General features: G+C 54.8%; 1 protein-coding gene across 1 annotated transcript in view; it reads left to right on the top strand.

The window, feature by feature from the left end:
- Window positions 1–1,131: 1,131 nt before the first annotated feature.
- The window catches only part of CNTN2 (contactin 2), a 32,150-nt gene continuing 10,630 nt past the window's right edge, over window positions 1,132–22,651 (top strand). Inside the window, exons 1-8 of the mRNA XM_063178209.1 lie at window positions 1,132–1,203; window positions 12,275–12,378; window positions 18,692–18,836; window positions 19,540–19,715; window positions 19,984–20,079; window positions 20,384–20,593; window positions 21,193–21,292; window positions 21,526–21,701. Coding sequence (XP_063034279.1) covers window positions 12,324–12,378; window positions 18,692–18,836; window positions 19,540–19,715; window positions 19,984–20,079; window positions 20,384–20,593; window positions 21,193–21,292; window positions 21,526–21,701 — 958 coding nt within the window. The 5' untranslated portion in view covers window positions 1,132–1,203; window positions 12,275–12,323. The remainder of the gene's footprint in view (window positions 1,204–12,274; window positions 12,379–18,691; window positions 18,837–19,539; window positions 19,716–19,983; window positions 20,080–20,383; window positions 20,594–21,192; window positions 21,293–21,525; window positions 21,702–22,651) is intronic.

Below are 22,651 nucleotides of genomic sequence, written 5' to 3'. Positions count from 1 at the left end.
GGCGCTGGGGGAGCCCCTGGGGCAAACCTGAGCCCCTCGGGACAGCCTCGGCCAAAGGGGGCTCGGGCACACCCAAAAACATGAGGGTGACCCAAAGGGGGCTCGGGCGCACCCAAAAACCCGAGGGTGACCCAAAGGGGGCTCGGGCACACCCAAAAAACCGAGGGTGACCCAAAGAAGGTTCGGGAGCACCCAAAAACCCGAGGGTGACCCAAAGGGGGCTCGGGCACATCCAAAAACATGAGGGTGACCCAAAGAGGGTTCGGGCACACCCAAAAACCCGAGGGTGACCCAAAGGGGGCTCGGACACATCCAAAAACATGAGGGTGACCCAAAGGGTGCTCGGGCACATCCAAAAATACGAGGGTGACCCAAAGGGGGCTCGGGCACACCCAAAATCCCGAGGGTGACCCAAAGGTGACCACGCTCCATCACTGTGACTGAGGAATCCCCGTCCTCGCCCCGCGGAGGGTCGGGGACCACCCAGACCAGCCGGAGCACCCCAAAATTCGGCCGTGCCGCGATTTCCTCGCGCGAATCCCATCCTTGGGCTGTCTGCAGACACAGAAACCCACGGGTACCCACGGGTGGATTGTGTAATTACGGATCGATTGTGTAATCAGGGATATATTTAGGCACGGGGGGTGCACACACCCGGACCCACACAGGATTGGGGGGGGCTCTGGGGCTGCTCCCACCCCACAGCGAGGGGCTCCGACCCCTCCAACCCCCCCGGCCCCACACCTGCTCCGGCCCCGAGGGGGCTCTGCCGGTGGGCGCAGCAGGCGGGAGAGGCTGCGGGATGAATTATGCATCACCACCACCACCACGACGATGATGATGATGATGATGGTGCTGCTGCCCGAGCCCCTCTGCCTGCCCGCCTTGCGCTGTGGCAAGCGAGGTAAAAGCAAGGAGGAGGGAGGGAGGGGGGGAGGGAATAAATAAATAAATAAATTAAAACCCCAACAATCCCCCGTCTCCAGGGAGCGGCGTGGTGGTTGGCAGCGAGCGAGGGAGCGCGCACGCAAGGAGGGAGGAGAGGGAGGAGCACATCCTAATGCAGAGATGCTGCAGTGGCTTTGGGCACACACATCCACCCTCGGCCAGCCACCAGGCGAGCGCTGCCTCGCAGCCCAGCCCCCGGCAGCCGCCAGGCCCCGCGGGCCCCCGGCTGATGCCCACGCAGCCCTCCCGCCGCAGGTAAGCGCTCTGTGCCGCCCTGCTGCACCCCGGAGCCATGGAGGGGGCTGAGGGGGTTCTGAGCATCCTCCGGCCGGGGGGACCCTGCGGGGTCCCGGCGGGCTCTGAAGGGATGGGGACAGGAGCTGAGGGCGGTTTGGGCATTCCGGAAAGGATCTGAGGGTGGTTTGGGCATCCGGAGAGGATCCAGGGGTGGTTTGGGCATTCCGGGGTGGTTTGGGCATTCTGGGGAGGAGTCGAGGGTGCTTTGGGTATTCCGGAAAGGAGATGAGGGTGGTTTGGGCATTTCGGGGTGGTTTGGGCATTCCGGAGAGGATCCAGGGGTGGTTTGGGCATTCCGGGGTGGTTTGGGCATTCCGGAGAGGAGCCGAGGGTGCTTTGGTCATTTCGGGGTGGTTTGGGCATTCTGAAGAGGACCCGAGGGTGGTTTGGGCATTCCGGAGAGGAGTTGAGGGTGTTTTGGGATTTCCGGAGAGGATCCAGGGGTGGTTTGGGCATTCTGAAGAGGACCCGAGGGTGTTTTGGGCATTCCGGAGAGGATCCAAGGGTGTTTTGGGCATTCCGGAGAGGATCCAGGGGTGTTTTGGGCATTCCGGAGAGGAGCCGGGGGTGTTTTGGGCATCCGGAGAGGAGCCGGGGGTGGAGTTGGCAGGAGGCGGTGGCACTTGTGGCAGCGCTGCCTGCGCGGCCGAGGTCAGGGCGGCTGTCAGCAGAAATGTCTCTTACGTGGGAAGGAAAAAAAAAAAAAAAAATTCGGGGAATATTTCGGTTCTCAGCGATTGTCGCGAGGTTTTTTTTCCCCGGCGCGTTCCGGCCCGAGGCACTTCGGGAGAGCGCTGGGAGGAGGGATCGGGTATTTCCAATGTGCCGGGGGGTTCTGCTGCCCAAAACTACTTCAGCACCCCCAGAAGGAGCGGGCAGGGTCTCCTCTGCAGGGAGGGAGCAGAGGAAGAGCCGTTTTGTCCCAGTTCACCTTCCCGAGGGCAGATCCCAGGGCAGGGTGGGATTTGGGGGTGCTTCGGGGGGGTTTGTGTGTCTGGGGCTGTGTCAAGGCGAGAATCCATCCCCCCATGGGCACCCCACAATGAGGGCACCCCTCTGTTCCCATTCCCGAGGGATAAAATCGGGGGGGATCATCCTGGGGCTCCTTCTCGTGTCTTCAAACTCCCCCAGCTCCCTCCTCACCCCAAAACTGCCGCGACCCCCCAGCAGCCCCCAGCGTTATCCCGGCGTTCGGAGCGGGGCGGGTTCCCGGGAGATCGGCGGCTCTCCCGGGAAACACCGGTTGCTGTGAGGATGGGAGGCGGCACTCGGAGCTGCGAGAAATCCCGAGGCTTTCCCCGAGCCCGGCCCTGCTCCTCCCAGGCGGATCCAGCAGGAATTCCGAGGGCGCAAAGCAGGAGCACGGGGTGGTGCAGGAGATTTAGGATCAATAATTGAACCTCTCCAGGCTGGGGATTTGAGATTTAGTGACACAACCCCAAAACCCTCTTGTTTTGCTCAGCTGCGGATGCCAAACTTTCCAGAATTCCTCAGAATTCCCAAAAACTCCAGAAAACGGGAGATGGGGAGGTCCTGTGAGCCCAGCTGCACTTGGGCTCAGGTAGAGTGAGACAAAGGGTTCCCAAAGCTCCTCTCCACCCCCTGATTAATTCCCACAAAACTGAGCTGCCACTTTTATCCCTTTGGAATATTCGCCGAGGATTTGATGGTCTGGTTTGGGATTTTCTGCGCGGATTTGCCACCAATAAACCAGAAAAGGGCAGAAAACCCAAACCGTGCGTTTAGGATTGCCCACAGCACGTGGAATTTCCACCCCACGGAAAAAACGGGAATCCACGCAGAACTGAGCCCGCGTTAAAGCCGTTAAATGTGGGCTGGAAATTCCCCAAATCCGAATTATAATATTTGAGGAGAGGGCGAGCCCTGCCGGGGTTTCTCTCACCGTGGCACTGTGTCCCTGTCGTTGGCAGTGCCACCACCCCCAGAGGGGCACCTGGAGCCCCTGGCACCTCCGGGGCTCTCCCGGCAGCTCCGGGAGCCGCTCCCGCCTCAGCCGCATCCCCAGGATCGGGGCCGGCTCCCGGAGCCCGCACGGGGTCCCAGGGAATTTGGGATGGAGTTCCAGGAATTTGGGGTGGGGTCCCAGGGAGATTGGGATGAGGTTTTCAGGGAGATTGGGATGGGGTTTCAGGGAGATTGGTATGGGATTCACGGGAAAAATTTGGGATGGGGTTTTCAGGGAAAATTGGGATGGGGTCTCCGAAAGTTTGGGATGAGGTCTCAGGGAGATTTGGATGGGGTTTTTCGGCATTTTGGAATGGGAGTTTCAGGGAAATATGGATGAGGTGCCAGGAAATATGGGATGTGGTTTTCAAGGAGTTCGGGATGGGGTTTTCATGGAGTTTGGGTGGGGTTTTCATGGAGTTTGGGTGGGGTTTTCAAGGAACTCAGGATGGCGTTTTCAGGGAACTCGGGACGGTGATTTCCCCATCTCCCACGGGTTTGCTCAGCGCGGCTCTCCAGCTGCACAAAATCCGTTTTCCCGAACACAAAATCTTTCAATTTCCATGAAAAACACTCCCGGTCCCGCTGTAAAATCCAGGATCCCAGTGGGACGATGCCAGGGAGCCCCAGGGACATTCCCAGCCGGAGCCGGCTGCGAACCCCAACCCCAGCCCTGCCCAGCAGCCCTGACCCTAAATCGGAACATTCATTATCAACCGGGCAGCCTTAAAAACCGGCAGCGACCAGGAAAATCCGTTTAGTGCTGATCCCCGACGAGGCTGGGAATGTTTGGAGCCCGAACCCCAAACCAAGGGCAGGAGAGAAGGTTGGACACGGGTGTGGAGCATCCCAAGGAGCAAAAACCCGGCAGCACCGCCGGGAGCAGCCGCAGCGATTTTAACCCCAGTATGACCAGTACAAGCACCCAGCGCTGCACTGGGAGGGCCGAGGAGCTCCGGAAAGCTTGGGAAGATCCAGGAACCAGGCAGGCATCCCCAAACCCCAAAACATTGCGAAGGCGCTCGCTGTTTGATCAGGTCTCCCATTCCCAACCCTTTCTCCAGGAGGTTTCCCCAGCTCCCAGCTCGTTGTTCCCGGCTCCCAGGAGCGCTTCCAGCGGCGCGGAGGGGCTGGAGCAGGTGGGAGTTGTTTATACCTGAGCACAGCAAAGCAAAGCAAAGCAAAGCAAAGCGATGTCGCTCTGACGCCACCACAGCGCGGGAGGAGCCCGGGATAGTCCCGGCTTTAGGCCGAGCTGAGCCGGGCCTGGAGAGGGCGGTGGGAAGCGGGAATGGGGGGGGTTTGTTATGGGAAGGGGGCTCAGCTCTGTCCTTGTTGCCCGATTGATAGATGACACAAAACTCAGATAAGTTTTGTGGGTGCTTTATTAAGGGCCCGGGGAACTGGGGGACTCACGTCCCAAAGTCCGAGCCCCCAAATTCACGTATGGGTGCTTCCCTCTTATACATGCGATTCACAACAAAGTCTCCAAGAAACAGTTCCCCGTTCCCCTTGCCTGGTCACAGACCCCTTGTGATACATTCCTTGGTTCACAAACAAGATCATTAATCCTCTGCTTATCTTATTCTGAGAGCATTGTATGCTGCCTCCAGACAGGTTAGCATTCTTACTTTCCTGCACTAGTTTAATTATTTATTAAATCCCTAAGACTACCTGCCAGGTTACACACAAAACCCAACACACACTTTCAACGGCTACAAAACTGCTTTTTAACAAACCAGTTCACACACAACTCACTATAATTAAATATTTTGCTAAATTTCAGTTCTTTTCCAACATCCTGGCTGCCTGAAAATCCCGCCCGGCCCAGGGAGGGTCCGACAAGAGCAGCCGGGATTTCCCGGGAAAAGGGAACAATTCCCGGGAAAACTGGACATTTCCCGGGGAAAAGGAACGTTTCCCCAAAAGGGTTGGCAGCAGGGGAATGCGCCTGTGGGAATATCCCTGACTTAAATCAAGATTTGCGGCCCACATCGTCTCTCAGATTCCGGCTGGAATCGCTCCTGGGTGGATTTCCAGAGTTCCAAACTCATCCCGGCTGCTCTGGGCTGAGCTTTGAGTTGGAATTCGAGTCTGGAGGGAGAGTTTAGAGGGGCAGCCTGGATTTACACCAGGCCCGTGCCCAGCCTGTGGGGATTCCCTTCCCGAGCCAAAATTCCCCATCCCTGGGGGCTGGAGACCCATGGAAAAGTCTCCCGACTCTTCCCATCGGTCCCCTTGGCTTTGTCATTGTCCCAAGGCTTTTCTCAGGGCTGAGCCACCCTGAGGTCCCGAGGTCCCACTGGAGGTGACCCAAACCCAGAACCCCCAGGAGCTCCAGCCCCACACCCCGGGGAATTTTCCAAGGGATGTTTTAATAGCTCGGGTTGGAATTCCATTTCCCCCTGGAAGGCACCGAGGAGAGAGATGGGAGCGGGTTTGTTTGGGGAGGAAAAAAGACAATTAAAATAGAAATATAAATAACTATGAATATAAATAACAATATAAAGATGACTATAAATATAACTATAAATATGAATATAAATAATAAATATATCTATAAATTATAAATATAAACAATATATTTGTGTAATATAAACATAAATATGATTTTTAAAGGGAAACTCACTCACTGCAAAGCTCGCATGTAAAATTCACTCTGCGCAGACCAGGAAAGTCCCACTCATAATAAAATACCCTTTTGTTTTTTGTTTCCCAATTGGATTTTCCCCCCAAGACCACCCTGCCCACTCCCCTTTCCATCTCCAGACCAAAGGCACCTCCCGGCTTTGTCTCCTGCACAAAGGGAGAGTTTGGATCAAAAGGAAACTCCCCCAAGCCCCGGGGACAGCCCAGAACTGTCACCAATTATTTAGGAAAAGCACTTCCAGGATCAGGATCTGTTTGGGGTGACAAACTCCACCCCAAGCCCCTCTTTTGGGCCTCATTTGGAGCCTTCCTTGCTCAGGATGGGTTTGGAGTGGCCCAGAATTCCTGCAGGACCTGGAACCATCGACAAACCCAACCCAAAAAAGCTCTGGGAAGGGCTGAATGCAGAGTTTCCGTCTCGATCCACCCCAGATTTCCAGGAGGACAAACCCGTGACAATGAATCCATTTGTCCCTCCCCAGCCACGCTGTGCTGGGACGGACACGATGTCCCCAACCTTGGGAAGGTTCTGAGAGTCAGAATCCGGGGGACATCACAGGCCTGCCCCTTCCTTTTTATCCCTTGAATAAAAGAGGCACGGGAGGAATCGCGGCCGGAGCGATCCCTCCCCGGGGAACGCTGCGGCAGAAGGAGCTGCCCCACTTAATCCCAAATGCTGCTCCGGTGGCTGAGAGCAGGGGATGGAATTACACTGATTTATCCCGGTAATGGAGAGCGCTGAGCGCGGCGTCTCCTGCCAAAACCCACCCCTGACCTTCCCAAAGTCCCGCTGGAATCGTCCTCCAGAGGATGCAGCTCTGCAGTCAGAGCCGGGGGGGCTGTTCCAGGCTGCTCCCCCTCTCCAAATCTCCCCGAGCTCCCTGAATCCGCCTCCCTGGTCAAGGATCGCTCCCAGCTCCGGAGGGAAGGGATCCTGTGGAGATCTCCATCCCAAAGGGAAGGGATCCTGTGGAGCTCTTTATCCCAAAGGGAAGGGATCCTGTGGAGATCTCCATCCCAAAGGGAAGGGATCCTGTGGAGATCTCCATCCCAAAGGGAAGGGATCCTGTGGAGATCTCCATCCCAGAGGGAAGGGATCCTGTGGAGATCTCCATCCCAAAGGGAAGGGATCCTGTGGATCTCTCCATCCCAGAGGGAAGGGATCCTGTGGAGCTCTTTATCCCAAAGGGAAGGGATCCTGTGGAGATCTCCATCCCAGAGGGAAGGGATCCTGTGGAGCTCTCTATCCTGCCCCATTCCCAAAGGGAAGGGATCCTGTGGAGATCTCCATCCCAGAGGGAAGGGATCCTGTGGAGCTCTCTATCCTGCCCCATTCCCAAAGGGAAGGGATCCTGTGGAGATCTCCATCCCAGAGAGAAGTGATCCTATGGAGCTCTCAGTCCTGGAGGGAAGGGATCTTGTGCATCTCTCCATCCTGCCCCTATCCTGGAGGGATCCTGTGGAGCTCTCCATCCCCGAGAGAAGGGATCATGTGGATCTCTCCATTCCTCCCCATCCCAGAGGGAAGGGATCATTTGGAGCCCTCCATCCTGCCCCACTCCCAGAGGGATCCTGTGGAGTTCTCCATCCCTCCCCATCCCAAATGGCAGGGATGTGGAACTCTCTGCCCCCAAAGGGAAGGGGTCATGTGGAGCTCTTTATCCCAGAGGGAAGGGATCCTGTGGAGCTCTCCATCCTGCCCCATTCCCAAAGGGAAGGGATCTTGTGCAGCTCTCCATCCTGCCCCTATCCTGGAGGGATCCTGTGGAGCTCTCCATCCCCGAGAGAAGGGATCATGTGGAGTTCTCCATCCTGCCCCACTCCCAGAGGGAAGGGATCATTTGGAGCCCTCCATCCTGTCCCACTCCCAGAGGGATCCTGTGGAGTTCTCCATCCCTCCCCATCCCAAATGGCAGGGATGTGGAACTCTCTGCCCCCAAAGGGAAGGGGTCATGAGGAGCTCTCCATCCCAAAGGGAAGGGATCACATGGAACTCTCCATCGCTCCTGGAGGTATCAGTGACAGCCTCCATTAGCGGCGGTGACAGGTCCCCTCTCAGGACACCAGCAGGCTCTTGGGTCTCTGTCAAAAATACCCCGGAACAGGGGAAAAACTGCTCCCTGTGACCCTTCCTTAATTAGGGATGGGAGCAGGGCTCAATGTCCAGTGCAGAATGTTCCGGAGCTTTGGAGGAGCTGAGGGTCAGAACCAGCGCCAGGAGCTTGGGGTTGGATCCAGGACCAGGAGCCTGGGGTCAGATAAATCCAGGGAATGTCAGAGAAATTCCCTGGATTTCAGAGCTGCCCCGAGGAGCCCCCAGTCCCAGGAGAGAGGACGGGCCCAACTCTGACCTCCTTCTGCTGCCTCCTCTTTGTGGAAGAGATTTCAGCTGGCAGGGAGTGGGTTTGGATGGGATATTGGGAGGAATTCCTGGCTGTGAGGGCGGTGAGGGGCTGGGATGGAATTCCCAGAGAAGCTGTGGCTGCTCCATCCCTGGAAATGTCCAAGGCTGCGTTGGAGCCACCTGTGGAAGATGTCCCTGCCCGTGGCATGGGGTGGGATGGGATTTAAGGTCCCTTCCCACCCAAACCAGTCTGAAATTCCACGAAAATAACAAAATCCAGCTTTTCCCCTCTCTTTCCTGTTTATTTTCGAAGTGTGGGAGGGAGAGAGGGAACAAAGAGAGCAGAGCTGCAGCTGGAGCCCTCCCGGGCAGCTCCCGGGGCTCAGCAGAGGATTCAGGCTCGGAAAACGGGGCTGGAGCAAAAACTCCCCGAGTTTAATTTGCAGCCGCTGGTGCAGGAACAGCTCCCGCCTCTCCCAAAGCCTCTCCCAAGCCCCGGGGCGAGGGAACTGCGGAGATTTGGAAAAGTCAACTCATTAATTAGCGCAGGGCTGGCATCTCCCGGCTCAAAGCTGCCCCTTGTCCCCAGGGCGGAGGGACAGGCCGGGGGAACAAAGGGACAGTGTTGGCCGCAGGGCCGTGGGCTCGGGACGCTGTTTGGGGCAGGATTCTCGGTGACATCAAGTGACTCCATGTGACCGAGCCGCTCCAGGGCTGCTGGAACCGGCGGCTGCTGCGTGGGAGCGGCTCCCGCCCCGCTGGGCTCTGTCCCCAAATTCCCTGTCCCTGTCACAGCTCGTCCCCAAATTCGCTGTCCCTGTCACAGCTCGGGGCTCTCCCACCTGGAGCTGCCGCCTCCCTCCCCGGCCAGGGGAGATAAAGGAGCTCCGGCTTTATTTTGGGGCTGTCAGGGAACAAAATCCCAGCAGGGCTGAGGGCGGCTGTCACCTCTGTGTCCTCTCCTGCCTGTCCCCTTTGTCCCCTCCTGTCAGTTCCCTCTCTGCCCCTTCCTGCCTGTCTCCTCTGTCCCCTCCTCTCCTCTCCTGACAGACCCCTCTGTCCCCTCCTATCAGTCCCCTCTGTCCCCTCTGTCCTCTCCTGCCTGTGGCCTCAGTCCCCTCTCTGTCCCCTCTCTGTCCTCTCCTATCAGTCCCCTCCGTCCCCTCTGTGTTCCCCCTCTTGTCCCCTTTCTGTCCCCTCCTGTCAATCCTCTCTCTCCCCTCCTGCCTGTCCCCTCTATCCCCTCTCTGTCCCCTCCTGTCCCCTCTGTCCCTCTCTGTCCCTTCTCTGTCCCCTCTCTGTCCCCTCCTGCCTGTTCCCTCTGTCCTTTCCTATCAGTCCCCTCTGTCCCTCTCTATCCTCTCCTGCCTGTCCCCTCTATCCCCTCTCTGTCCCCTCCTGTCCCCTCTGTCCCTCTCTATCCCCTCTCTGTCCCCTCTCTGTCCCCTCTCTGTCCCCTGCCCGGCTCTCCGTGCTGGGCTCTGCTCCGGGCACTGGGATCCAGCCCTCGAATCCAGACAAGACAAACCCCCAGGATTTGGGGATGGATTTTGGGATGGATTTGGGGACAGATTTTTGGATAGATTTTGGGATGGAATTTGGGGATAGATTCGGGGATAGATTTCGGCATGGATTTTGGGACGGATGGATTTTGGGATGGATTTCGGGACAGATTTTGGCATGGACTTTTGGATAGATTTCGGGATGGATGGATTTTGGGATGGACTGATTTTGGGATGGATTTCGAGATGGATTTTGGGATGGATTTCAGGATGGATTTTGGGATGGATGGATTTTGGTATGGATTTCAGGATGGATTTTGGGACGCTGGCAGCAAACCCTTCTCTCCGGCCGAGGACACAAAGAGCCCGGCTGGTTCCTGCAGCCCGAGCCGGGCTCTGCTGTTTGCTCAGGTGCTGCTGGTAATGAGGGGGGGTTGGGAAGGGGCCGAGCATCCCGGGGGATGCGCTAATCCCTGCTCCGGGGGCTGGGGGCGGACAGATGGGCAGGGACGGGAGCGCGGGCAGCACCAGCTGGAGCAGGGGGATGAGCAGCAGGAGCGGCCCGGGAGCTCTGGCAGCATCTTCAGCTCCTTGCGGGGCGTTCTGGGGAGGGCAGCGGGAAACGAGGCCCTGCCGGGCTCCAAGAGAGCTCCGTGAGCCGTTTCCAAAGGGTTTGTTAACAAAGGGGGAGAAAACAGCCCGAAATCCCGGCTGGAGATCCGGGGGAAGCGGTGCCGCTCCCACAGAGGGCTCGGGGCTGCACAAAGAGCCCAGAGTTTGGCTGGGGGTTGATTTTCGTGAATCTTTAGGGATCACAGGAGGCTGTGGAAGGGACTGGGAAGGCCATCAGGAGATGCCCTGGCAGTTGAAGAGTTTCAATTAAAGATTCCTTTGTCACAGAAGTCCCAAATCCTGGAGTGATTTGGGTTGGGAGGGACCTTAAAGCCCACCCAGTGTCACCCCTGTCATGACCTTCCACTGTCCCAGGCTGCTCCAAACCCTGTCCAACCTGGCCTGGGACAATTCAGGGATGGAGAATCCTGTTCCAGGTCATCCCAACCCTCACCAGCCAAGAATTCCTTCCCATTGTCTTCATTATTTTTGCAAAAGCCCCAAATTATTCCCCAAATTATTCCCCCAAATTATTCATTATTTTCACAAAACCCCCAAATTATTCCCCAAATTATTCCCCCAAATTATTCATTATTTTCACAAAAACCCCAAATTATTCCCCAAGTTGTTCCCCCAAATTATTCATTATTTTTACAAACCCCCCGAATTATTCCCCAAATTATTCCCCCAAATTATTCATTATTTTCACAAAACCCCCAAATTATTCCCCAAATTATTCCCCCAAATTATTCATTATTTTCACAAAAGCCCCAAATTATTCCTCCCTTCTCACTCCCCACCAATATCCCCCGTGCTTCTGCCTTGGTGTTTTCCATCAGAAACACTTGGAAATGAGAGTTTATGGAGGAGGGGAGAAGAATGAGAAATAGCAAAGGAGGAGGGACAACAATTCCACTCTCTGATTGTCCCCTCCCTTGGGGACAAAAAGAGCTCCTTCAGCAGCTCCTGCTCCTCCGGGCACCGCTGGAATTCTGCCCTGGAGTGAGTCTCACTTGGGCTGGCGGCCAGCGGGGAGGCACAGCTGGACTGTGGAGCCTCTGCAACAGCAGCTCCATGGAATATCTGGGGCTGGAAGGGTCCTCTTGACTCTGGAATTGCATCCCCATGAAATATCTGGGGCTAGAAGGGTCCTGTTGACGCTAGAATTACAGTTCCGTGGAATATCTGGGGTTGGAAGGGTCCTCTTGACTCTGGAATTGCAGTTCCATGGAATATCTGAGGTTGGAAGGGCTCCACTGACCCAAGAGCTTCTGAAGCAGCAGTTCCATGGAATATCTGGGGCTGGAAGGGTCTTGTTGATGCTAGAATTACAGTACCGTGGAATATCTGGGGTTGGAAGGGCCCCACTGACCCCAGAGCTTCTGGAATTGCATCCCCATGGAATATCTGGGGCTGGAAGGGTCCTGCTGACTTTGCAATTGCAGTTCCATGAAATCTTTGGGGTTGGAAGTGCCCTACTAAACCCAGAGGCTCTAGAATTGCAGTTCCATGGAATATCTGGGGCTGGAAGGGTCCTCTTGACTCTGGAATTGCAGTTCCATGGAATATCTGAGGTTGGAAGGGCTCCACTGACCCCAGAGCTTCTGAAGCAGCAGTTCCATGGAATATCTGGGGCTGGCAGGGTCCTGCTGACTTTGGAATTGCATCCCCATGGAATATCTGGGGCTGGAAGGGCTCTGCTGAACCCAGAACCTCTGGAATCACAGTTCCATGGAATATCTGGGGCTGGAAGGGTCCTGCTGACTTTGCAATTGCATCCCCATTGAATATTTGGGGCTGGAAGGGCCCCATTGATCCCAGAGCCTCTGGAATTGCAGTCCCATGGAATATCTGGGGTTGGAAGGGTCCTGCTGACCCCAGAGCCTCTGGAATCACAGTTCCATGGAATATTTTGGGCTGGAAGGACCCTGTTGACCCCTCTGTGTGTCCCCCCCAGGGCCACCGTCCCCACGCGCCCGTAGAGGCTCCGCAGGACCCGGCGCAGGATGGGAGGCACCGCTGGGCTCATCCACACCTCCCTGGCCGTCGGCACCTTCCTGGGTAAGAGATTCCCGTGGGAGGGGTTGGAGGAGGCGGGAAATCCCTCGGGATCCACCGGGAACCTCCTGCCCGTGGGATGGAACCTCCTGCCCGTGGGATGGAACCTCCTGCTCATGGGATGGAACCTCCTGCTCATGGGATGGAACCTCCTGCCCGTGGGACGGAACCTCCTGCCCGGGGGATGGAACCTCCTGTTCATGGGATGGAACCTCCTGCTCGTGGGATGGAACCTCCTGCTCATGGGATGGAACCACCTGCCCGTGGGATGGAACCTCCTGCTCATGGGATGGAACCTCCTGCCCACGGGATGGAACCTCCTGCTCATGGGATGGAACCTCCTGCTCATGGGATGGAACCACCTGCCCGTGGGATGGAACCTCCTGCTCATGGGATGGAACCTCCTGCTCATGGGATGGAACCTCCTGCTCGTGGGATGGAACCTCCTGCTCATGGGATGGAACCTCCTGCTCGTGGGATGGAACCTCCTGCTCATGGGAGGGAACCTCCTGCTCATGGGATGGAACCTCCTGCTCATGGGATGGAACCTCCTGCTCATGGGAGGGAACCTCCTGCCCGTGGGATGGAACCTCCTGCCCGTGGGATGGAACCTCCTGTTCATGGGATGGAACCTCCTGCCCATGGGATGCGGCCGCTGCCGAATCCCAAATCCCCGCATGGTTTGGGATGGGCTGTTCCTGTGTTTGTGCCATTCCCAGTATCCCTCTGGGCCAGGAATGTTCTTCAGATAAAATTCTGCCTTTCTAAACCCAGATTTAAGGAGGTGCAGGAGGAATTTCTTCCTGCCAAGTAGGATTTATTCCACTCCCCATCCCACTTTTCCAGGGATTCCTTGCTGGCTGTACCCCAAAGAGATCCCCCTGCTCCTGAGTGAGCATTTCTGGATGCCAGGGAGGATTTCTGGATCTCAGGAATCATTTCCAGATCTCAGGGGCATTTCTGGGTCTCAGGAATCATTTCCAGATCTCAGGGACATTTCTGGGTTTCAGGGAGAAATTCCAGATCTCAGGGATGATTTCCAGATCTCAAGGACCATTTCCAGATCTCAACGAGCATTTCTGGATCTTAGGGAGAAATTCTGGATCTTAGGCACCATTTTCAGATCCCAGGGAGAAATTCCTTATCTCAGGGACAGTTGTGGATGTCAGGGACCATTCCTGGATTTTGGGGATCATTTTCAGACCTCAGGGAGCATCCTTGGATCTCAAGGACCATGTCTGGATTTTGGGGATGATTTCTGGATTTTAGGGACCATTTCCAGACCTCAGGGCCCATCCCTAGATCTCGAGGACCATTTCTGGACTTTGGGGATGATTTCTGGATTTTGGGGACCATTTCAAGACCTCAGGGACCATCCCTGGATTTCAAGGACCATTTCTGGATTTTGGGGATGATTTCTGGATTTTGGAGATGATTTCTGGATTTTGGGCACCATTTCCAGACCCCAGGGCCCATCCCTGGACCTCAGGGAGAATTTCTGGATCTCAGGGACCATTTCTGGAATTTGGGGATGATTTCTGGATTTTAGGGACCATTTCCAGACCCCGGGGCCCATCCCTGGCTCTCGGGGAGGCTCAGGCTGCTCCCTGCAGGTCCCTTTTCCGCAGGGAGACATTTCCTCTCCAGCTGAGCCTGGCTAATGTCCTCCAGCCAATCCATCAGCCCGGGCAGAGCCTGCTGGCCCATCCTCATAAATATCTAATTACCTTTTAATGTTCTCTGCATCCCTGAGGAGGCCCAGGCAGGGGGAGCTGCCCTGGATCCAGAGGCAATTATCCCGCTTGGAAATTATCCTGACCCCAGAGCTGGACTGGGGGGTCTCTCAACAACCACCTGAGTTCAGGCAAAAACCCCAAAAATCGCACCCTGGGAAGCCTGGGAGGGTGATTTTCACTGAGTTTTGGCCGGTGGTGCCATGGAGATCCGAGGGGAAAATCCTGGAAATACGAGGATGGATCGGGACAAAAAGATGGAAGCGATGGATGAAGCTCAGGGAAATGTTATGGAGTGGGAAAAGAGCCAGAGCGTCCAGGTCTGGAGGGAGATTTAAATATTTAAAGCTTCTGAAGTGCACAGAGACCACTCTAAAATCCCCAACTTTTGTTCAGTTGGGAAAACCTCTGGAAAATCTGGGAATCCAAGCCCTGACCCTTTGTTCCTCAGAAAGCTGCTGGTTAAAAACAACTCAAAATAAAGCCCGGGTTCCTCAGAGAGCTGATCATCAAAAAAGCCCAAATCCAGTTGGATTCTGGGCATAAAACTCCGGAAAAACCAATTTGTTGCCCAGCTCCCTGCTGTGATCCAGGGCTGTGCTGTGGATGTCCTCAGAAAAAGGAATTCAGCTTGGAAAATGTTCCACCGAGGAAATTCATCATTTCCTGGGCTCAGCACAAAGTGCAGCCTCCTGCACACCTGGGCTTTCAGCAAATTCCTAAAAATATCCTAAAAATATCCCAAAAGGGAGACTTTGGAGTCACCTCCCTGCAGCTGCTGCTGCAAATCTTCATTTTCAGATGTTCTGCTTTCACCTGTTTCTCATGATTTTGGGGTTAATTATTATTTTCCCTGATACTGAAGGTTATTCCAGAGGCATGGTGAGGTTTTTTCCTGTCATTCCAGCTCTCCCAGATGGATGGAATATGGAAAATTCCCAGCAGGTCACTCCTCTCCTTTGAAATTTGGCTTTAAAATCTTTATTTTGTGTCTGTCTTCTCCCTTTTTTCCAAATGCCAGAGCTCCAGGACAGATCCTGTATTGGCAATATTAAAAATTGGGAATTCTGTGGTGAATGAAAAAAAACCAATTGGGAATTCTGGGTAGAATGGGCCCAGATCAGTCTCAGAACTCCTGGGATTTATCAGTTCTTATTTTTAACCTTATCCCCACCTCGTAACGGTTTAATTACTGCCTTAATCAACCCCTGATTCATTTAATGAGCGAAATCCAAGCGTTTCACCCCCAGCACCTTGGAATTGTGGATTAAAATTCACCTGAACCCCTGGCATCGATTCCAAGTGGGAAAATCGATGCCTGGCACTGGCAGCCACAACCTTGGCAGGGACAAAGGGACAGCAGAGGAGAGCGAGGGGACACGGGCTCCAGGTGGGATCAGGAAGGAGGATGAGCCTGATTTGGCTTGATTGGAATAAAAAATCCCATGGGAAAGGGGCAGGGATGGGAGTGGTACCAACAGATATTTTATTTGTTAAATAAATAGAAATTATTTACCTTATGCTCCGTAATTAATCTCAAAATTAAAGCTGCTCAGCCTGGATCCCACCACCGCCATCTATCAGAGCACAATTAACTCATCTATCAGCACTCAATTAATTCTTTCTCATTAATTCCCCATTAACTCATTATTGTTTCCCCCTCAGTCAGCAGAGTTTATTCCAGCCTGGGCTCCCTCAGCACTGACCCGAACGGGAGAGGATTTCCAGCTTTTCCTTTAGGAATGGGACCATCCTAGATGGAGAGGGGAATCAACCCCAAACCCGCTGCTTTTCCTTAATTCCGAACAACCCCAAACCCGCTGCTTTTCCTTAATTCCGAACAACCCCAAACCCGCTGCTTTTCCTTAATTCCAAATAACCCCAAACCCGCTGCTTTTCCTTAATTCCGAACAACCCCAAACCCGCTGCTTTTCCTTAATTCCAAATAACCCCAAACCCGCTGCTTTTCCTTAATTCCAAACAACCCCAAACCCGCTGCTTTTCCTCAATTCCAAACAACCCCAAACCTGCTGCTTTTCCTCAATTCCAAATAATCCCATCTCAGAGCTTCTCCCTGTGTGGCTCCGGGAACCATCCCATGAGCACATCCAAAGAGGAGAGGATTTCCAGATTTCCCTTTAGGAACAGAACCATCCTAGATGGAGAGGGGAAACAACCCCAAACCCGCTGCTTTTCCTCAATTCCAAAGAATCCAATCCCAGCTTGGTGCCTTTTCCTGTGCAACTGCAGGGACAATTCTGTGAGTACATCCAAAGGGAAGAAGATCTCCAGCTTTTCTTTTAGGAACAGAACCATCCTAGAAGGAAAACAGCGCTGGCTGGGAGGGGAAACAGCCCCAAACCCGCTGTTTTTCCTTAATTCCAAAGAATCCCAGTTTGGTGCCTCTCCCTGTGCGGCTCTGGGACCATCCCATGAGCACATCCAAATGGGAGAGTATTTCCATCCTTCCCTTTAGGAACAGAACCATCCTAGAAGGAAAACAGCGCTGGCTGGGAGGGGAAACGACCCCAAACCTGCTGTTTTCCCTTAATTCCAAACAACCGCAGCTCGGTGCCTCTCCCTGTGGGGACCATCCTGTAAGCACGTCCAAACGGGATATTTCCATCTTTTTCTTTAGGAACAGAACCATTGTAGATGGGAAACAGCGCTGGCTGGGAGGGGAAACGACCCCAAACCCGCTGCTTTTCCTCAGTTCCAAACGACCCCAAACCCGCTGTTTTTCCTTAATTCCAAAGAATCCCAAACCCGCTGCTTTTCCTCAATCCCAAACAGCCCCTAACCCGCTGCTTTTCCTCAATCCCTAACGACCCCAAACCCGCTGTTTTTCCTTAATTCCAAAGAATCCCAAACCTGCTGCTTTTCCTCAATTCCAAATGACCCCAAACCCACTGTTTTTCCTTAATTCCAAAGAATCCCAAACCCGCTGCTTTTCCTCAATCCCAAACGACCCCAAACCCGCTGTTTTTCCTTAATTTCAAAGAATCCCAAACCTGCTGCTTTTCCTCAATTCCAAATGACCCCAAACCCACTGTTTTTCCTTAATTCCAAAGAATCCCAAACCCGCTGCTTTCCCTCAATTCCAAAGAGCCCCATCTCGGTGCGTCTCCCTGTGGGGACCATCCCGCGGGCACATCCTTGCAGAGCCGGGATAATTGCCTGGAGCAGGGACACGGGGAGCAGCTGCTCCCAGCCCGGAGCCAATTAGCAGAGCCCCTCTCCCATCCCATCCCAGCCCTTCCCAGCCTCCTCCCGGAGCAGCCGGAACGCGAGGCGAGCCCCGGGAGCTGGGGGTCAAGGGCTGCTCCCGCTGATCCCAGCCCATTCCCGGCTGGAGGTGACTCTTCCATCAAACATCCCGGGAATGGCTTCATTGAGGAGCGGCCCCGCTGAGCAAGGGGGGGAAGGAGACAGATTGGCCTTGGCACAGCGGGTTGGAGATGCTCATTAATTCAATTACAGAGCAGGGAAGGATCCCGGAGCTGGGGAAGCAGCTCGGAGCTTATCAGTGCTGGTGGCTCCTTCCCTGATAAGGGCCAGGCGTCTCCAGGGGGACAGGGACAGCGAGGACAGACGTGCTGGCAATTATCCCACCGGCTGTTCCTGCAAGAAGGAGATTTCCAGGCGGGTTCTGCCTGGCTTTGGCTCAGTGTCCCTTCCAGTGACCACCCTGGGCTCTGGGAGCTGTCCCAGCCCATGGCACGGGTGGAACAGGATGAGCTTGAAGGTTTTTCCCACCCAAACCAGTCTGGGGTTCTGGGATTCCCTGTGTGGGTGGGCGGGATGAGCTTGAAGGTTTTTCCCACCCAAACCAGTCTGGGGTTCTGGGATTCCCTGTGTGGGAGGGGATCTGCTGGAATTTGGAATTCTGAGACAGGAAGGCAGCTGGCACTTCCCACATTGTCCCCAAAGGGTGGCCCAGGCGTGGTGTGGATCAGGCAGGTGGGGCCTTTGTCCTCTTGTTCCTTATCAAAACCAGAGACAATTCTGAGTCTGAACGTCCCAAAAGCAGCTTCAGGCTCATCCCAGTCATGGAACAGAATGGTTTGTGCTGGCTTGTACTGGTGTGTACTGGTTTGCACTGGTTTGCTCTGTTTTCCACACCATCAACACACTGGTTTGAGGTGTCAGGAGCCAGTGGAGCTGCAGGGACAGAGGGGCCCTGCAAGATGTGTCCAGAGCCATGAAGATCCCAGTTCTCTCCTCTCCTTCCTCACCCAGGAGAGGATTTTGGAAGAATGAACCAGGCAAAGTCTGTGCAGGCAGAGTAGGAAGCTCAGGGACCAGGGGACATTCCCAGCTCCAGCTGTGGTGCTCCAGGAAGTCCCCACTCCTTGCTCCATGTGTCCCCAGGGATGCTGGTCCCTCTGGAAGGGCGGGAATGCTGCGGGATGCTCGGTGGGAGTGGGAGGGTGTCTCCCCACAGGCTGTGCTGACAGATGGGGTGCGGTTGTCACATTGCTCCTTCTCTCCTCCTCGTGGCCGGGCACAGCCTACAAACCTGAAAAAGAGCATTTTTTAGGAAAAGCCAAGCAGAGCTGAGCAGTTTTTCCCCTCTCCTGCAGTTTGGTGCCACGCCCAGAGCGGGATGAGGAGCTACGGGCCGGTGTTCGAGGAGCAGCCATCCCACACCCTCTTCCCTGAGGGATCGGCAGAAGAAAAGGTGACCCTGGCATGCCGAGCCCGGGCCAATCCTCCCGCCACCTACAGGTGAGCTCAGGGCTCCCTCTGCACCTGGAATGGGATAGAAACATCCAGAATTCTATATATGGGAAATTATTGACTGGGCAATGAGATTCCTTGTCCTGTGAGGAGCCGAGGGAGCTGGGGAGGGTTTGGAGAAACCTGAAAAGGGTTTGGAGAGTCCTGAGGGAGCTGGGAAAGGGTTTGGAGAGTCCTGAGAGAGCTGGGAAGGGTTTGGAGAGTCCTGAGGGAGTGGGAAGGGTTTGGAGAGTCCTGAGGGAACTGGGCAGGGGCTCAGCCTGGAGCAAAGGAGGCTCAGGGGGAATTTCTGGCTCTGCACAACTCCTGCCAGGAGGGCACAGCCGAGGGGGATTTGGGATCTTATCCCAGGGAACAGGACAGGAGGAGAGGGAACGGCCTCAGGCTGGGCTGGGGAGGCTCAGGTTGGACATGAGCAGGAATTTCCTCATGGAAAGGGCTGGAAGGGGCTGCCCAGGGGGGTTTGGAGTGCCCATCCCTGGAGGTGGCACTGAGTGCTCAGGGTGAGGATCAGGCACAGCTTGGACTCGATGATCCCAGAAGGATTTTCCACCCTCCACAATTCCACAATCCTGAGATGTTCCACCCCTCCCAGGGCACAGCTCACATCCAAATTGACCTCCAGCTGGAAATCCATCAGGCTCAGCCCCATGAGCATGGCCGTGGGGATTTATCCCGTTTTTCCCATCAGGTGGAAGATGAACGGCACTGAGCTAAAGCTGGAGCCGGATTCCCGCTACAGGCTGGTGGCCGGGGATTTGGTAATCAGCAATCCTGTGAAAGCCAAGGATTCTGGCTCCTACCAGTGCGTGGCATCCAACTCCAGGGGCACCGTGGTGAGCAGGGAGGCCTCGCTCCGCTTTGGCTGTAAGTTTGGCGCCGCCAGGTAAATTAAACACAGCCCCAGTTAGGCTGGGCTTAAACGGAGCCTGCCTGGGAAGAGGCTGGAGAGAATCTCTCCAGCGCATCATCCCATGGAGAAATCTCCCAGCGCTTCTGTAGAAATTTGGAGAATTTGGAAATTTATGGAGAAAGCCAATGATATTTTTGGATCTCCCACCCGAGGAGGGGCAGAGAAAGCGCAGATGTTCCTCCAGCTGTGTTTTCCTGTCCGGGTTTCACTCTGCCTGTTCAGTTTTGCAGGAATTCTCAGCGGAAGAGCGGGACCCCGTGAAGATCACCGAGGGCTGGGGGGTGATGTTCACCTGCAGCCCCCCGCCCCACTACCCAGGTAAGGGGGACACAGCAGAGCACGGGGCTCCCAGATTTTCTGGGAATTCCATGGAAGGAAATTTGGGGTTACTTCAGAGTTTGCAACACAACAAAGCAGAGGCAGGACTTGGTGTGTCCGTGCAAGGGCCAATTCCAGCCTGGAATCCTGCTGGGTCCATCCCGTATGGGAGGAGACAGCAACCAAAGCAGTCAGTTCCCTTTTCCTCCCATGGAAAGACCAATTCCAGCCTGGAATCCTGCTGAGTCCATTCCACCTGGGAGGACAAATCAATCCAGTTCATTCCTTTCCTTTTCCCCCCCAGGTTTATCCTACCGATGGCTCCTGAATGAGTTCCCCAATTTCATCCCGGCCGACAGGAGACGTTTCATCTCCCAGACCACGGGCAACCTCTACATTGCCAAGACGGAGGCCTCGGACCTGGGCAACTACTCCTGCTTTGCCACGAGCCACATGGACTTCATCACCAAGAGCGTCTTCAGCAAGTTCTCCCGCCTCAGCCTGGCTGCAGAGGGTCAGTGCTCTTGGGTTGTCCCAAAAATGCCAGTTCTTATGGGAAAAATTCAAATTAATAAATGCCACAAAGCATTTGGGGACAGTGCCCAAGTCATCCTCCAGCCTCTCTTAAGAGCTTCAAAAATATGGATGGGCTGGTATGGGAGGGAAGCAGCCCTCTCTCCAAGATTCCCTGTTTCCACTCCATCTGTGCGGTTTCTCTATTTTTAAAGGATAATTCTGGTACAGGGAAAAGGGAATTAAAGAAGAGGAAGGCCTGGATGGACATGGATTGGAGCAACCTGGGATAGTGGAAAGTGTCCCTGTCCATGGCGTGGGTGGAACTGGATGGGCTTTAAGGACCTTCCAACCCAAACCATTCCAGGATCCTGGGGAATCCAGAATTCTCAGGAATTGTGGAGCCTTGAGATGTTATAAAAGAGATTTTTAGAGACTTCAGCAAGAGCTGTCTGAAAAAGAAAATGAAACCTCTGTCCCCTCACCCAAACGGGTTGGGAAGTCACCTCATGCCTCCCTCTGCCCTTTGAGACCCCCCCCCCCCCCGGGTGGCATTTTGGTGTCACCCAGGTGCCCTGAGCGGTGTTTTCCCCATGGCAGATGCCAGGCAGTTCCCACCCAGCATCAAGGCCAAGTTCCCTGCGGACACCTACGCTCTGACCGGGCAGGTGGTGACCCTGGAGTGCTTCGCCTTTGGGAAGTGAGTGCAGCTCTGTGTGGATCGGGATCGGGATTGGGATCAGGATTGGGATGGGGATTGGGATGGGATGGGGAGGGAATGGCAGAACTTCCACACCTCCAATGGAAGACCAGAGATGGAGGGAAATGGGAAAAGGGAGGAGCTGGCCAAAGCAAAGACCCAGTGGGACAGGACCAGGGTGGCCACACGGGGATTGAGCTCAGCCCGGGTTCACCAGCTTGGCTTTTCCGCAGCCCCGTGCCCCGGATCAAGTGGAGGAAGCTGGATGGGCCGCAGTCCTCCAAGTGGATCGGCAGCGAGCCCCTGCTGCAGATCCAGCAGGCTGGATTTGAGGATGAGGGGACGTACGAGTGCGAGGCGGAAAACTCCAAAGGGAGGGACACCCACCAGGGCCGCATCATCATCCACGGTAATGCATCCAAACTCGTCCCTTATCCAAGGGGACACACCCAAACTCATCCCTTATCCCAAGGGACACACTCAAACATGTCTCTTATCCAAGGGGACACACCCAAACTCATCCCTTATCCAAGGGGACACACCAAACTCATCCCTTATCCAAGAGGACACACCCAAACTCATCCCTTATCCAAGGGGACACACCCAAACTCATCCCTTATCCAAGGGGACACACCCAAACTCGTCTCTTATCCAAGGGGACACCAAACTCATCCCTTATCCAAGAGGACACACCAAACTCATCCCTTATCCAAGCGGATGCACCAAACTTGTCCCTTATCCAGGACACAACCAAATGTGTCCCTTATCCAAGAGGACACATCCAAAAATGTGCCCTTCACCCAGGGAACAGATTAAACATGTGTTCTTCATCCAAAGAACACATTAAACACGTGTCCTTCACCCAAGGAGCACATCTAAACATGTGTCCTTCACCCAGAGAACACATTTTAACTTCCCAAGGTGCCCCAGGCAATGGTCCAAGGCTTTGGGACTAAAACCACCCCCTCTAATCCTTCCCCTTCCCAGCCCTAATTAAAGGTGTTGCAAAGCCCCAACCAAGACCTGCAGGGATCAGGGAAACCTTTCCTTGATGGGCACATTTGGGCTGTGGCAAAGAAAGAGAGAGAGAGAGAGAGCTCTTAAAATGCTCTAAAATCACCACAGCAAACATCAGGGAGCCAGGGAAGGAAGGAGAGTGCTAAAAATCAAACTTGGCTCGTGCTCAAGATCCTCTCCAAGCCTGAGGAGCTCCCAGCAGGGGTAACGCTCCGAGCTGTTGAGCAGATCTAATCAAGTTAAAAAACTTCAGCTGGTTACCTCATCCTGATCCCAGTTTTTCCTGAAGTTCAGGAATGGCCTGAAGCTGAGAGAAGGAAGGTTCAGAGGAGATTTCAGGAA

Source organism: Melospiza melodia, chromosome 28 (genome assembly GCF_035770615.1).
Source record: "Melospiza melodia melodia isolate bMelMel2 chromosome 28, bMelMel2.pri, whole genome shotgun sequence".
NCBI lineage: Eukaryota > Metazoa > Chordata > Aves > Passeriformes > Passerellidae > Melospiza > Melospiza melodia.
Note: the sequence above shows the minus strand (reverse complement) of the source record. Positions and strands in the feature narration are given on the sequence as shown.